The 17,899-nt window shown below is 33.2% G+C and overlaps 1 protein-coding gene across 7 annotated transcripts in view; it reads right to left on the reverse strand.

Moving 5' to 3' along the window:
• LOC134726436 (plexin-A1-like) overlaps positions 1-17,899 on the reverse strand; it is a 201,346-nt gene that overhangs the window by 4,212 nt on the left and 179,235 nt on the right. For 4 of the 7 annotated variants that reach the window (XM_063590864.1, XM_063590856.1, XM_063590848.1 and 1 more), the window contains 6 exons: positions 16,407-16,507; positions 15,943-15,990; positions 14,767-14,847; positions 8,308-8,462; positions 6,878-7,025; positions 165-296 (listed from right to left, as the gene is read on the reverse strand). In XM_063590864.1, coding sequence (XP_063446934.1) covers positions 165-296; positions 6,878-7,025; positions 8,308-8,462; positions 14,767-14,847; positions 15,943-15,990; positions 16,407-16,507 — 665 coding nt within the window. The remainder of the gene's footprint in view (positions 1-164; positions 297-6,877; positions 7,026-8,307; positions 8,463-14,766; positions 14,848-15,942; positions 15,991-16,406; positions 16,508-17,899) is intronic. The other 3 variants (XM_063590885.1, XM_063590879.1, XM_063590871.1) reach the window with 1 other exon arrangement.

Here is a 17,899-nt window from a genome sequence, read left to right on the forward strand (position 1 = left end):
GTGGGCAAGCTTGTTTTTTTTTTTTTTATCATTTGTCACAACCTGGCAAAACAAACATATAAACCAAAAATTGGTGGATAAGGAACGGAATTTAGGATTTTTTTATTATGACTGATTATATGACCGTAATATCATCACATGAAATTGAGCTAAAATTAACTTACACTAGATATTTCATCCATTGCTTTCCAGAACTCTTGATCATTGACAGCCTCTACTTTTATGAAGAAAGAATTCACATTTTTCCTGTATTCTGGAATATCCTTACAGAACAATAACTTCTGGGTAGAAGCATCCTATAATATATACAAGAAGAAGTAAGTGGAAACGTTTACCTTTTGCTTAAATCTACAATATTTGGTATCTAGTGATAGATAGTCTCATTTGGCAATGGAACCACATCTTCTTCTTTTATCAAGAACTGGTAAACAAATGTCTTTTTAATTTGATAGATTCTTGTGTCCTTTTTTGTAAAATTGTTTGTTTTAAGATTGTGTAACACAGTGATGACTACTGTACCCATATTTTGACTATTTTATTTGTTATGTCTGTTTTGTTTACACATCGTTGTAAATATAACTGAATTTGACGAGACTGTTGTAAAAATGAGAGGTTTAGCACTATAAAACCAGGTTCAATCCACCATTTTCTACATTTGAAAACGCCTGTACCAATTAAGTCAGGAATATGACAGTTGTCCATTTGTTTGATGTGTTTTGTCATTTGATTTTGCCATGTGATTAGGAACTTTCCAATTGAATTTTCCTCTGAGTTCAGTATTTTTGTGATTTTACTTTTTTTAAAATATGCAGGACCATGGACATATTGTGATACCTGCCTATGGTTAATACTGTATGCTTCCCTCTATATGTGTTTTGGGTATTTTTGTCAATAGATTAATGTCTCAATAGATTGTCTCCCTTAATTCCTTTGGGAGAGAACGGTCTTTACATGCATTAGGATGAAATAAATTTTACTTACCTGTTCATACAAGAAAAGTCAGGGGAGAAAATATACATATGGAAAAATAATAGATTATTTCTATACTAAAATTTTAGATGTTTCTACCTTTTTTAATGAAGTTAGTATTAATGTTTTTGATGAATTAGAAATTAAACAGGACACAATAATTATAGTAAACAAAGCTGTTATTTAGACTCAAAAGTTAGTTAGCTATTATGAGTTGGCTAAGCTTTCAGAATTTTAAAGTACATTTTATAACAGATATATTTTATTTGTTTATCCTGTATGAAAGATGGTTTCCTAAGTGAATTAATCTAATTCAATGTAATCAATATTTACAATTATCATTATTATCTTATTTGAAGATGTTATATGTGTTCTTGTTGATTTTAAATAAAAGAATTGAATACAGATTTTGTAACATTTCAAGTGATCCGAAAGCATGCAACTTTACACTTTTTAAGCAAAATGTCCATTTGCAATATAACTTGCATTCATTTCACTTTAAATAAAAGTTACAAAATCTGCTTTTATTTCTTAAGTGGTAGCAGATTGCTAGCTTAAAAATTATTTCTGCAGTGGAATTTTGCACAAGTTTGTGAAGGCTGAATTACCCTTTTTCTTTTTGACCTGGAGAAGTTCACCTAGTTCAAAATAATTATCATTAATGAAACTGAATATTAAATGATAATTTGATTAATTCACCATCAGTGATGCTATTCAAGATTTGTATGCTTATTTGAGTTAAATTTCTCATTCTGTAGCTAAGGAGAAGGTTCACGAAGGGTTAAAATTTGCCCTAAATTTTTGATGTTTTCTAAATCAGACCAAAAAATACAAATTTCACATAGAAATACTCGTGATAATACTATTAAGACAAAAATAATTTATTTGGGCACCATTTTTTTTGGGCATAATTAACCTTGGTCGCCATATCCACAATCTAAATAAAGGGCTGCGCTTTAGCGCATGATACGCCCGTTGCTCTTTTAACTTGTCTTTTATGCTTTAAATGAATTTATATGATCAACTAGAAATAGTGTGAGCCCTGTAAAATACCCCCCCCCCCCCCCTCCCCAAATAATAAATAAAAATGCACAAAAAAATTGGCACTATTAAGGCTACCTCAAATTTAACTAAGTTTGTTGTCTTAATTTTTCATCCATACATAAAATTTTGTGAAAGTGTTAGTTATTGTCCAAAAATTGGAAAAATCCCCCCTTTTTTAAGTATAAAAATTCATAACACGGAAATGTAAAATCTGAAATTTATAAAAATTGAAAGGGAGCTTACATCAATAGATATAAACAATTCACCAAAGTTTCATGGACATTGGTGAAAGACTTTTTGAGTTATTGTCCGAAGTGTTAAAAATCACCCTTTTTTTATGAATAAAGCCCCATAAATCCAAAACTTAAAATCTGAAATTTATAAAAATTGAAAGGGAGCTTACATCAATAGATATAAATAATTCACCAAAGTTTCATGGACATTGGTGAAAGCCTTTTTGAGTTATTGTCCGAAGTGTTAAAAATCCCCCTCTTTTATGAATATAAAGCCCCGTAAATCCAAAACTAAAAATCTGAAATTTATAAAAATTTAAACATTGTTAAAGGGAGCTTACATCTATAGATATAAACAATTCACCAAAGTTTCATGGAAATTGGTGAAAGCCTTTTTGGGTTATTGTCCGAAGTGTTAAAAATCCCCCTTTTTTTATGAATAAAGCCCCATAAATCCAAAACTTAAAATCTGAAATTAAAAAAAAACGAAAGGGAGCTTACATCAATAGATATAAACAATTCAGCAAAGTTTCATGGACATTGGTGAAAGCCTTTTTGAGTTATTGTCCGAAGTGTTGAAAATCCCCTCTTTTTTATTAATAAAGCCCCATAAATCCAAAACTTAAATTCTGAAATTAAAAAAAAACGAAAGGGAGCTTACGTCAATAGATATAAACAATTCACCAAAGTCTCATGGAAATTGGTGAAGGTGTTTTTGAGTTATTGTCCGAAGTGTGGACGAAGGACGGATGGATGGACAACGGTATACCATAATACATCCCTTCCCGGGCATATAAAAAATGATGAATTTTATATCAAAATTGGAATCTTTTGGTTACAAAACATTTTGGATAGAAGATGGCACCAAGGTATTCTTTAGCATTAATTATTTTGAAATTGACCCTTTACCAACAAAATTGTGACCTTTTCAGTGTTTTATAATAAAGTTCCTGTTTAAGGCCATGTTGTGCCATATGTCAACCTTGTCCCTTAACATGCTTTTTTAAAACAAGAGTGCACACACGGAAATGTGTCGCCTTCTTTACTAATCATTGATATATTATGTTGATAGTCCTATAAAATATAAAGCTTTATTACAACTGTCACATAAACTTAATTAACCAAGAAAACTTAACATTGACCAATTGCAATGAGACATGAAAATGAGGTTAAGGTCTGATGAACCATGCCCGACAGGCATGTACAGCTAATAATTCTTCCATAAAACAAATATAGTTGACCTATTGCTTATAGTTTAAGAAAAACAGACCAAAACACAAAGATTTAACACTGAGTAATGAACCATAAAATAGGGGGCCAAGGTTAAATAAACCTGCGGAACTGACAAAATAATCATAAAATATTTCCATACACCAAATATAGTTGACCTATTCCACTTAGTATTAGAAAAAAAGACAAAAATTCAAAAACTTAACTTTGACTACTGAACCATGAAAATGGGGTCAAGGTCAGATGACACCTGCAACCTAGACATGTACACCTTCCAATCATTCAAAACACCAAATATAGTAGACCTACTGCATACAGTATAAGCAAAATAGACCAAAACACAAAAACTCAACTATAACCACTGAACCATAAAAATGAGGTCAATTTCAGATGACACCTGCTAGTTGGACATGTTCATGTTACAGTCCTTCCATACACTGAATATACTAGACCTATTGCTTACAGTATCTGAGATATTGACTTGACCACCAAAACTTAACCTTGTTCACTGATCCATGAAATGAGGTCAAAGTCAAGTGAAAATTGTCAGACGGGAATGAGGACCTTGCAAGGTATGCATATACCAAATATAGTTATCATCTATACTATTAAACGAGCAGACCTCATTTTATGTGTCGCTTATGTTATCTTCCTTCCACAATAAATCTATCATCATGCCTCTGTGTTCTTTAGGTAACATGCATAGTCGCATTTGTGATCCATTCCTATGATTATTCAGATTGAGTTATTTTTGGAGAAAAACGACAAAATAGGTGTCCAGATATTGTTTCCGTTATCAGACAGACTTTTAGTCATAGATAAGACTTCCGGTTTTAAACATGCACAAGAACAACCAATCGTATGATAGATTACAAAAGTGAAAAATAAATAAGCCTTTCCGTTATCAGACTGACTTTTAGTCATAGATAAGACATCCGGGTTTAAACATGCACAAGAACAACCAATCATATGATAGATTACAAAAATGAAAAATAAATAAGCCATTCAAGGAGTTCTCCATATCATAATTTTAGATCGCAAGAACCACAACTATTATACCTCCTTAGAGACAATTATGTTTTTGCGTTTATCCACCTGTAAACTACGTTTATACTACTATGGTCTACTATAATATATACAGAGACTCTCTGTATTCTGTCTACTTTTTTCTGAAATATTTACTTGGGGGTCATACCATTACATATATATTGAAATAAATAAAACATGTGTCCATAGTATATGGATGCAACGTCGGCACTATCATTTAATATGTTTAGTGGACTGTGAAATGAGGTAAAATCTCTAATTTGGCATTAAAAAAAGATCATATCATAGGGAACATATTTACTAAGTTTCAAGTTGGTTGGACTTTAACTTCATCAATAACTACCTCGACAAAAACTTTAACCTGAAGGGGGACAGAAAGAAGGATGAACGAACAAACGGACAAACAGACAAGAAAACATAATTCCCATAAATGGGGCATACAAATTTATTGTTGAAAGTGAAAATAGTGATTTGGCCAAGATGAAAGTAGGGTAGAGATTAGAGGGAAGCAGGACTTATTCGGGTCGTCAAGATCGGGTGTTTTTAATTTCAGGATTTCGGGATTGATCTTTACGGGATATGGGAATATTTTGTTTTAATTTCGGGATGTCGAGTTTTGAATTTTATTAAAAAAAGTACCTCAGGATTTCATGTTTTTAAGCCCAGGATTTCGGGATCAGGTCTCCTCAGACCACCCCTCAAATGAGCTTTAGTGATCATTTATAGGAGATTCAAATCCTACCATTGGCATGTTAATAGTGCTCTCAAAAGGAAAAGCACTGATGGATTGTCCTTGAAGCACATTTTATTAGAATAATAATGGTCTATAAGCAGTTTCATTTATTTCATGTTTCAGTTTGAAGCGGTGCAAATTTTTAATTTAATTTGACTTTTACCAAAAAATGCATTGTAGCAAAGGGGAAGAATAATTATGGTATAAGGACAGAAACACGAAAAATAATAGAATTTAACAGAAAGGAAACACATAACGGACTTTGGAAAAAAGGGAGAGGACTTTCGATACCTTATATGAAATTCTCCAGTTAAAATATCTTTTACAAAAATTTATCCTACAACAGTTTACAAGCTGTATATGCCCGCGATTTCCCGGTTGTGATCTAGTATTACTTATAATAAGAGAGAATTTAACATTACAAAAAATCTTAACTATTTTTTCAAGTAATCACTGAACCATGAAAATGAGGTCAAGGACATTGGACATGTGACTGACTGAAGGTGTCCATATACAAAGTATGAAGCATCCAAGTCTTCCACCTTCTTAAATAATAAAACTTTTAAGAAGTAAGCTAACACCGCCGCTGCAGGATCACTATCCCTATGTCAAGCTTTCTGCAACAAAAGTTGCAGGCTCCACAAAAATCTATAATTTAAATATCTTGAGCAGATAAATATTCCAACTCACTTATAACCAAAGGAAAATAATTACATGATGTCATGGTAACTTATCTACATCGTCAGCTGTCTGAAGTGTGAATCCCAGTAAACCAGGGGTTAAAGTCATAAACCTTTGCTCAGTACTCAGAGCACAAAAATCATGCGCGAAACACAAAATCCAGCATTTTGATTGGTTGATTCTTGAGCCGGAGTACAAAAATCTTGCTCGAAAGTTTTATGACCGCAAGGCCAGGACTCATCAGCTACAGGGTTAAGTAATGATATTTTTTTAATCTTGTCTTTTTTCCATGGTAATTTTTCGCTACATTGAAGACCTGTTGGTGACCTTCTGCTGTTGTTTTTTTCTACGGTCGGGTTGTTGTCTCTTTGACACATTCCCTATTTCCATTCTCAATTTTATTATTGTAAAACACTATTGATGAATATTTGTTTAGTACTTTTGATAAAATAATTATATATATTTTTTTCATCTATTTAGTCATAAGTTTCAAGTTTTTTCCTTTTAGGTTAGTTTACACAGTAACAAAAGGAAGACAATATAAACATATTACAATGAGGAACTGAACAGTGCTGAAGGATTAGATAGTTTTTAAACAATATATTACTACACAAATTCACAAATGTTACAACATAAATATTAAGACACAAATATATATGATAATATAGTTAGAAATAGAAAGGTTATTTTAAAGACTGATTAATACAAATCCCATGCCACCTGAGTTTGATATTTTGCTTGATTTACTATACATGAAGAGGTTAATGTAACAGTATTTCATTAATCCTAAATATGATTCACTTTTCTCTAAAAAGAAATAATTTAAAATGGTGCAAAAACCTGAACACACCCTTTCTAGCTGAGTGACAGGTCATTTTACATGGTGCACTATGAATATACATTGAACCTATTATTTTGATATCTGTAACTGTCTACCAACCTTTGTGACATGTTGAGGACATTGTGTAAAGCTGTCAATGAATACTTGTTTAAGGATATCCATGCATGGTTCCACATGACTTGGTACATTGACATCAAACAATATCTGAGGCTTTGCTATCAATGAAGCCCAAACTCTTGTTGCATAGCTGAAAAAAAAAAGAAATAATTTCATAGAAATGGAGGGTTGGACAAAAGACTAACTGCATTCTTAGCAGGGTAATACTGATAATACCAATAACTATTTCCACCTGTCCATTATAAATTTGAATTTGAACTCTTAAACACTTTATGTTTTTGGAGGAGGGGGGTTTTCATCTTCAGATCTATGCTAAACAGCTTTGAAAAGTACAAATAAAAAAGAATGATAGAGATAAATGTACATGTGACAAAATCCAAGGAATATAAAGTAAAAATCAGTGAAAAAATTGAGTGTATGATCAATTAATTATTGTAAATGCTCTTTCATTTCTTGATGTCAATGTTTTCAATGTTTTCTGATTTGAATGCAGACATGTGACAGAGTCACAACTGGAGATTTGGAAATTTTCAGCTGGAGTTTGTGCCTCATAACTGGAGACTTTTTATTGACGTACGCAATGGTTTTTTGGTGTTTAAACTGCATATTTTCCTCTTTTGTTAATGATTCTTTAACTCCATAGCCATTTTTACTTGATAGAAATAGAAGATAAGGGTTTTTTAAATATTCATTTATTATATATAAAGTTCAAGATAAAGTGATCAGCCATCATATATAGTTGGTAAAAAGTATCTCTGCTTAAGCTACATTGTCAATTTTGGTACCACTAACTGAACAGTGGTGTTGAATTGGTTGAGTTGTGAGCTTTCTGGTGGGTTTGCTGTCTCCATATGTTTGGTCAAGTCATTAGGGTCACCATAGTGAGCTTTGCAACAAGTGTAGTAGGTATACATATCATATTTGAGATCATTAAGACATTTGTCTTGAGGTTAAGTAATATAACTGTTCAATGTTTTTAACAGCATCACAAAAAAGTGGTTTATACAACTTTAATTAATCCATTGTCAGTATTTCACTTTTAATCATCCAGGCATGTGTCTTAAACTTGCTAGTTGATCACCAGGTAATTGCCAATACTCTTGCTGTATATACAGTCTAATCCTTAACACCTTCATAGATAACTCGAGGCTATTTACCTTTTGACATCAAAACAGTTAAAGGAAACTTCCGTTTTTCTCGGACTTTTCCGATATCAATTTCGAGTTTTCCGACTTTTCTCTGTCAGTATCAATTTTGTAAACAAAATCTTCTACTGAAAATTTTTCGAGGTTGACATTTTCAAAAAGTGGAAAATTTCAAATTTCAGAACAGTATATTTTATATAAAAGCTTCAACATTAAATTTTGAAGTTCATCCCACCCATGACATCCATGAAAAGCTCAAAAAATTACCATTCACTTTTCCAAGATTGTAGAATATCTCCATCCACACCCACTTCCTTTCCCTGCTTGTCAATCATACACAGAAAGTACCGTACAGGTATTGACAAGGATTGAGAATCAGTAATCCCCTCAAAACAGGCTTCAATGTAGTCTCTTAATATCAGCTGTAATAATAAAAAATAAAATTAGTTGGCAATAAAAAGACAATTGCTGTAGTAAATATGTAATTTATTTCTCGGACAACCAGAAAATGTTGAATTCAATTCAGATTGTCCGATTGAATTACTGTGGATTTATTATGGTTTGTTGGATACCTATTTTTTTTTATTTCGTGCTTACCCAGGATCCACAAATTCCAACAAATAACAATTTTTCTTCAGGACTTCAGCAAAACCAAGAAATGAAATATGCATGAAAATGGAAGTTTTCCCAATCCACGAAAATCGGTACTCACAAAAATAAATTAATCTTCTGTAGCTAAAACCTATAGCTAACAGCGAAAACTATTCAACATGAAGTCAATCATAAAATATACCTATAAGTTAAAGTTATTTTGTTAAAGTGCAATTTTTCTCTCTTATAAACCTTTTGATATCCAGGCACTAATTGAGACAACAATAATCTGATCAAAGACTTAGATCAGGACCACATTTACCTAAGCACAGAAACAGATGAAAACAATGTTGACCTGTAAACAGATCAGGACCACATTTACCAGAGCACAGAAAAAGATCAAAACAATGTTGACCTGTAAACAGATCAGGACCACATTTACCTAAGCACAGAAACAGATCAAAACAATGTTGACCTGTAAACAGACCAGGATCACATTTACCTGAGCACAGAAACAGATAAAAACAATGTTGACCTGTAAACAGATCAGGACCACATTTACCTAAGCACAGAAACAGATCAAAACAATGTTGACCTGTAAACAGATCAGAACCACATTTACCTGAGCACAGAAACAGATCAAAACAATGTTGACCTGTAAACAGATCAGAACCACATTTACCTAAGCACAGAAACAGATCAACACAATGTTGACCTGTAAACAGATGAGGACCACATTTACCTGAGCACAGAAACAGATCAAAACAATGTTGACCTGTAAACAGATCAGGACCACATTTACCTGAGCACAGAAACAGATCAACACAATGTTGACCTGTAAACAGATCAAGACCACATTTATCTAAGCACAGAAACAGATCAACACAATGTTGACCTGTAAACAGATCAAGACCACATTTATCTAAGCACAGAAACAGATCAAAACAATGTTGACCTGTAAACAGACCAGGATCACATTTACCTAAGCACAGAAACAGATCAAAACAATGTTGACCTGTAAACAGATCAGGATCACATTTACCTCAGCACAGAAACAGATGAAAACAATGTTGACCTGTAAACAGATCAAGACCACATTTACCTAATCACAGAAACAGATCAAAACAATGTTGACCTGTAAACAGACCAGGATCACATTTACCTAAGCACAGAAACAGATCAAAACAATGTTGACCTGTAAACAGATCAGGATCACATTTACCTCAGCACAGAAACAGATGAAAACAATGTTGACCTGTAAACAGATCAAGACTACATTTACCTAATCACAGAAACAGATGAAAACAATGTTGACCTGTAAACAGATCAGAACCACATTTACCTAAGCACAGAAACAGATCAAAACAATGTTGACCTTTAAACAGATCAGGACCACATTTACCTAAGCACAGAAACAGATGAAAACAATGTTGACCTGTAAACAGATCAGGATCACATTTACCTAAGCACAGAAACAGATCAAAACAATGTTGACCTGTAAACAGATCAGGACCACATTTACCTAAGCACAGAAACAGATCAAGACAATGTTGACCTGTAAACAGATCAGGACCACATTTACCTAAGCACAGAAACAGATCAAAACAATGTTGACCTGTAAACAGATCAGGACCACATTTACCTAAGCACAGAAACAGATCAAAACAATGTTGACCTGTAAACAGATCAGGATCACATTTACCTAAGCACAGAAACAGATCAAAACAATGTTGACCTGTAAACAGATCAGGACCACATTTACCTAAGCACAGAAACAGATGAAAACAATGTTGACCTGTAAACAGATTAGGACCACATTTACCTGAGCACAGAAACAGATCAAAACAATGTTGACCTGTAAACAGATCAGGATCACATTTACCTGAGCACAGAAACAGATGAAAACAATGTTGACCTGTAAACAGATCAAGACCACATTTACCTAAGTACAGAAACAGATGAAAACAATGTTGACCTGTAAACAGATCAGGACCACATTTACCGGACACAGAAAAAGATCAAAACAATGTTGACCTGTAAACAGATCAGGACCACATATACCTAAGCACAGAAACAGATCAAAACAATGTTGACCTGTAAACAGACCAGGATCACATTTACCTGAGCACAGAAACAAATAAAAACAATGTTGACCTGTAAACAGATCAGGACCACATTTACCTAAGCACAGAAACAGATCAAAACAATGTTGACCTGTAAACAGATCAGGACCACATTTACCTAAGCACAGAAACAGATGAAAACAATGTTGACCTGTAAACAGATCAGGACCACATTTACCTGAGCACAGAAACAGATCAAATCAATGTTGACCTGTAAACAGATCAGGACCACATTTACCTGAGCACAGAAACAGATCAAAACAATGTTGACCTGTAAACAGATCAGGATCACATTTACCTGAGCACAGAAACAGATCAAAACAATGTTGACCTGTAAACAGATCAGAACCACATTTACCTAAGCACAGAAACAGATCAACACAATGTTGACCTGTAAACAGATCAGGACCACATTTACCTGAGCACAGAAACAGATCAAAACAATGTTGACCTGTAAACAGATCAGGACCACATTTACCTCAGCACAGAAACAGATCAACACAATGTTGACCTGTAAACAGATCAAGACAACATTTATCTAAGCACAGAAACAGATCAACACAATGTTGACCTGTAAACAGATCAAGACCACATTTATCTAAGCACAGAAACAGATCAAAACAATGTTGACCTGTAAACAGACCAGGATCACATTTACCTAAGCACAGAAACAGATCAAAACAATGTTGAACTGTAAACAGATCAGGATCACATTTACCTCAGCACAGAAACAGATGAAAACAATGTTGACCTGTAAACAGATCAAGACCACATTTACCTAATCACAGAAACAGATCAAGACAATGTTGACCTGTAAACAGATCAGAACCACATTTACCAAAGTACAGAAACAGATCCAAACAATGTTGACCTGTAAACAGATCAGAACCACATTTACCTAAGCACAGAAACAGATCAAAACAATGTTGACCTGTAAAAAGATCAGGACCACATTTACCTAAGCACAGAAACAGATGAAAACAATGTTGACCTATAAACAGATCAGGATCACATTTACCTAAGCACAGAAACAGATCAAAACAATGTTGACCTGTAAACAGATCAGGACCACATTTACCTAAGCACAGAAACAGATCAAGACAATGTTGACCTGTAAACAGATCAGGACCACATTTACCTAAGCACAGAAACAGATCAAAACAATGTTGACCTGTAAACAGATCAGGACCACATTTACCTAAGCACAGAAACAGATCAAAACAATGTTGACCTGTAAACAGATCAGGATCACATTTACCTAAGCACAGAAACAGATCAAAACAATGTTGACCTGTAAACAGATCAGGACCACATTTACCTAAGCACAGAAACAGATGAAAACAATGTTGACCTGTAAACAGATCAGGACCACATTTACCTGAGCACAGAAACAAATCAAAACAATGTTGACCTGTAAACAGATCAGGATCGTATTTACCTGAGCACAGAAACAGATGAAAACAATGTTGACCTGTAAACAGATCAAGACCACATTTACCTAAGTACAGAAACAGATGAAAACAATGTTGACCTGTAAACAGATCAGGACCACATTTACCGGACACAGAAAAAGATCAAAACAATGTTGACCTGTAAACAGATCAGGACCACATATACCTAAGCACAGAAACAGATCAAAACAATGTTGACCTGTAAACAGACCAGGATCACATTTACCTGAGCACAGAAACAAATAAAAACAATGTTGACCTGTAAACAGATCAGGACCACATTTACCTAAGCACAGAAACAGATCAAAACAATGTTGACCTGTAAACAGATCAGGACCACATTTACCTAAGCACAGAAACAGATGAAAACAATGTTGACCTGTAAACAGATCAGGACCACATTTACCTGAGCACAGAAACAGATCAAATCAATGTTGACCTGTAAACAGATCAGGACCACATTTACCTGAGCACAGAAACAGATCAAAACAATGTTGACCTGTAAACAGATCAGGATCACATTTACCTGAGCACAGAAACAGATCAAAACAATGTTGACCTGTAAACAGATCAGAACCACATTTACCTAAGCACAGAAACAGATCAACACAATGTTGACCTGTAAACAGATCAGGACCACATTTACCTGAGCACAGAAACAGATCAAAACAATGTTGACCTGTAAACAGATCAGGACCACATTTACCTCAGCACAGAAACAGATCAACACAATGTTGACCTGTAAACAGATCAAGACAACATTTATCTAAGCACAGAAACAGATCAACACAATGTTGACCTGTAAACAGATCAAGACCACATTTATCTAAGCACAGAAACAGATCAAAACAATGTTGACCTGTAAACAGACCAGGATCACATTTACCTAAGCACAGAAACAGATCAAAACAATGTTGAACTGTAAACAGATCAGGATCACATTTACCTCAGCACAGAAACAGATGAAAACAATGTTGACCTGTAAACAGATCAAGACCACATTTACCTAATCACAGAAACAGATCAAGACAATGTTGACCTGTAAACAGATCAGAACCACATTTACCAAAGTACAGAAACAGATCCAAACAATGTTGACCTGTAAACAGATCAGAACCACATTTACCTAAGCACAGAAACAGATCAAAACAATGTTGACCTGTAAAAAGATCAGGACCACATTTACCTAAGCACAGAAACAGATGAAAACAATGTTGACCTATAAACAGATCAGGATCACATTTACCTAAGCACAGAAACAGATCAAAACAATGTTGACCTGTAAACAGATCAGGACCACATTTACCTAAGCACAGAAACAGATCAAGACAATGTTGACCTGTAAACAGATCAGGACCACATTTACCTAAGCACAGAAACAGATCAAAACAATGTTGACCTGTAAACAGATCAGGACCACATTTACCTAAGCACAGAAACAGATCAAAACAATGTTGACCTGTAAACAGATCAGGATCACATTTACCTAAGCACAGAAACAGATCAAAACAATGTTGACCTGTAAACAGATCAGGACCACATTTACCTAAGCACAGAAACAGATGAAAACAATGTTGACCTGTAAACAGATCAGGACCACATTTACCTGAGCACAGAAACAAATCAAAACAATGTTGACCTGTAAACAGATCAGGATCGTATTTACCTGAGCACAGAAACAGATGAAAACAATGTTGACCTGTAAACAGATCAAGACCACATTTACCTAAGTACAGAAACAGATCAAAACAATGTTGACCTGTAAACAGATCAGGACCACATTTACCAGAGCACAGAAAAAGATCAAAACAATGTTGACCTGTAAACAGATCAGGACCACATTTACCTAAGCACAGAAACAGATCAAAACAATGTTGACCTGTAAACAGACCAGGATCACATTTACCTGAGCACAGAAACAGATAAAAACAATGTTGACCTGTAAACAGATCAGGACCACATTTACCTAAGCACAGAAACAGATCAAAACAATGTTGACCTGTAAACAGATCAGGACCACATTTACCTGAGCACAGAAACAGATCAAATCAATGTTGACCTGTAAACAGATCAGGACCACATTTACCTGAGCACAGAAACAGATCAAAACAATGTTGACCTGTAAACATATCAGAATCAAATTTACCTAATCACAGAAACAGATCAACACAATGTTGACCTGTAAACAGATCAGGACCACATTTACCTGAGCACAGAAACAGATCAAAACAATGTTGACCTGTAAACAGATCAGAACCACATTTACCTAAGCACAGAAACAGATCAACACAATGTTGACCTGTAAACAGATCAAGACCACATTTACCTAAGTACAGAAACAGATGAAAACAATGTTCACCTGTAAACAGATCAGGACCACATTTACCTGAGCACAGAAAAAGATCAAAACAATGTTGACCTGTAAACAGATCAGGACCACATTTACCTAAGCACAGAAACAGATGAAAACAATGTTGACCTGTAAACAGATCAGGATCACATTTACCTAAGACCAAGACAATACTTGCCTATACACATAATTGGACCAAGACAACATTTACCTTAGTATGGAATAATCTGTTGAGAAATATTTCTCCAATTTCATGTTCTTTGTTGGATTTTTCTTCATCTGGTAAATTTGACTGAAATAAAAGATTTGAAATAATATATAGAAAAAAAAAATAGTTAAATTTCTTCTTATTTTTAAACTTCAAATGAAAAGATATTTTCAAAGTGTCATTAAATATTCTTTCAGAGCTGTTTCAATATATGTTGATATCCTCTCAGCAATATTAATGTCTGTTAACTCTTTCTAAATTAAAATTTTTTGGTTGATAGTAACATAAATCTCAAAAATACTACCGTAATTAGCAATTCTGATTGGTCAAAACTGTTACCTGATGTTAGAAAAATAACACATCTGTGAAAAGATTTTTTTCAGTATATGTACATATATACAAGACAGTCCATGTTTAAAGGAATTTGATCATTTCAACATATCAGTTGATTCTGGCAGGATGCACATGAGACATTTTTTCCTTTCACCAAAAAAAGCAGTTTTAATAGTAAGTTAAGCTTTTAAAGCTGAGCTCTAGATCTGAAACATTTTTTTTTTATTTCATAGAGAACAATAATTCACTGCAGATTTCAGAAGTTCAATAGATGTGTAAATCATACAATAAAAGATAAGTCAAAAATATTGAAAGCTAATTTTCCAAAATTTATTTTTGCCAATTGATTGAATACTAACCTAGTATTTGCAGTCTGACAACAAAATGTTTTGAAGGTGGGTTACTTTCACTTATTAAGATTGTCATCTTTTAACTAAATTGAGATTGTCTTTCTTTAACTGAATTGAAATTGTCTTCTAAGGAAGTTGTCAGATCCCAATTCTCCAACAATTTAAAACAGAACACAATCTGGGGTTTTTCTCAATACTTAAAAATACCCCCAAAAAAGCAGGTAAATTTTGATTTTTTGTGTAGAAGCCCAACAGCCTACATCAAAAGCGTAAAGAACATTTCATGTTTAGTTAAAATTTTGATTAATATTGCTATATCTCCCCTTTCTTATTCATGCCCAAATGCAAGCAGTAGTTGCATAACCATAACAGCGGCATGCAAATTTTCACTTTTGAAATATGCTTCAAGTTTAATTTAAATCATTAGATACTTTGCTAACAGCATCAAATGTTTTTTTAGATCTTCAAATGATTTAGTCTGGAATGAAAAACTTACTTTCTCAGGAAAATTTTCTACATCACGATTGTTTTTGGAACAAGCAACCTTCATTAGAAAATAAATAATATTGCAGATTTAACAAAAAAAATCATGGGAAGATCAGAGAAACATGGGATCCATCAAAGATTTTCATGTCAATTTGAACATGTGAAAAAGCTTGATTATTGAGCAAAGTTGGACCTAACTATGCTGCGCTTACAAAAATTTGTAAAGCTAAAGCTTTTATCTGAAAAATGCTGCCTTGGTGACTGGTTCTTTTTACTATAATTTTTAAAAAAGCAAAAATGTATAATTCTATTTTGGCAAAGTATACGAAATTCTTTCCCAAACTTCCTTTATATTGATTATGATATTCGATTAATGCATTTGAAATGGAACATCATAACCTACATACACTTCAAAATTTGCGATTTTGGTCTTTGTTCAGATTTTGTATCACTATATAATGATAGTACACTAACCAAATGCCATTTGAGATCCTGATTGTCTGCTGCTGTCTCTGGCATCAATAGTTTGACATGGTCTGTACTTGTAGGAACCATTCCCTGAACATGTTGGTTCTCTGAAATAAACAAAAAACAAATATAAATATATATAATTTACTTCATTTTATTACTTATCTTTCATTATGATCATTACTTTTACTATGTGTTTTATAGTCTCTCTCTGTCTTTTCATACGCAGTAAAAAAAAAAAAAAGTCAATCAACTGTATATTTCATAATATTTTATTTTAAAATTACAATACATTACCAGTATCAAAACATTCAAAATAATTTTTGTTTTGTTATATTTATCTTTCATAAAGTTGTACATTTATTTGACAAAATTGTAAAGGGCTTATGCAACCTTTTTTTAACAGAAACTTGTGTTTTATTCATCTAAAAAAACAAATCACAATTGAGCTCTTTTCTTTTAAAAGTATTAATAATTTTGATCCATTCTATTTGCATTAATATAAATAAAGACTTCACTCCTGAAAATGTTATTATTTTGAATTTGAACAGCAAACCAAAGTTCTTAACCAGTAGATAATTTTGCAAAGTATTGTTAGTATTCATAAGCATTAAAAAATATTCTAGCTAGATAAAATATTGTGAAAAGATAAAATAATCTTCTTATTTTTACACATAAAACAAGCAACACACTTAAAAATCATACTATACAGATATGGTGAACCACAGATATTCTGTTAACACTAAAAACCCTCAGGGGGTCATTTCCTATAGACAAGGTGATGGGACGGAATGCCACGTTTACCTGCTTGAAAATATGAGAATAGGAGGGGATCGAAAACTATCATAAATATATGATAAAGTTTCTGTTACTTGTTTACCATGTTATATGAGAAACAAATCAAGAATCTAAAATTGACACTATAAGCTGGAAGAGCATTGGTCAAGGATCAAAATAAGCTAAAAAAAAATTATATGTCATGGAGCTCCTTTTCAAGAAATTTGATATTTAAAATATTGTGGGAAAAGGCTTACTTGGACTTTAACCTTATATTTGCATTGGTATTATTTGGGTCTCAAATCAAAAGAAAGCAAATCAAGAATATGCTTAAATTACGGTAAATGACCTTCATGAGCTATTTTAAAAGTCTTATATGAAAAAATGAGTGTTGTGGGGCAAAATACTTTACCTTGTATTGTAGGGACCAAGGAATCTGATCATTTGATTCAAATTCTGAAACCTCACTTGAATACATCCTTTAAAGTAAACCTTGTATAAGGGATGTAAGCTCATGATCTGGATCTCATGATAAATGATAATCCTCTAATCCCAATTTTTTTAAACCTAAAATTTGTGTGTGGGCATGTTTAGCACTGAATTAATGGTTAAAAGTTTTGAATCTTACCAAAATAATTGAAACTCTGATTTTTTTTAAAAGTTAGAACATTATTTTCCCTGATATAAAACTATACCCTGATATAAAATGAACAGTTAATATG

The sequence above is a fragment of the Mytilus trossulus genome, chromosome 1 (assembly GCF_036588685.1).
Source record: "Mytilus trossulus isolate FHL-02 chromosome 1, PNRI_Mtr1.1.1.hap1, whole genome shotgun sequence".
NCBI lineage: Eukaryota > Metazoa > Mollusca > Bivalvia > Mytilida > Mytilidae > Mytilus > Mytilus trossulus.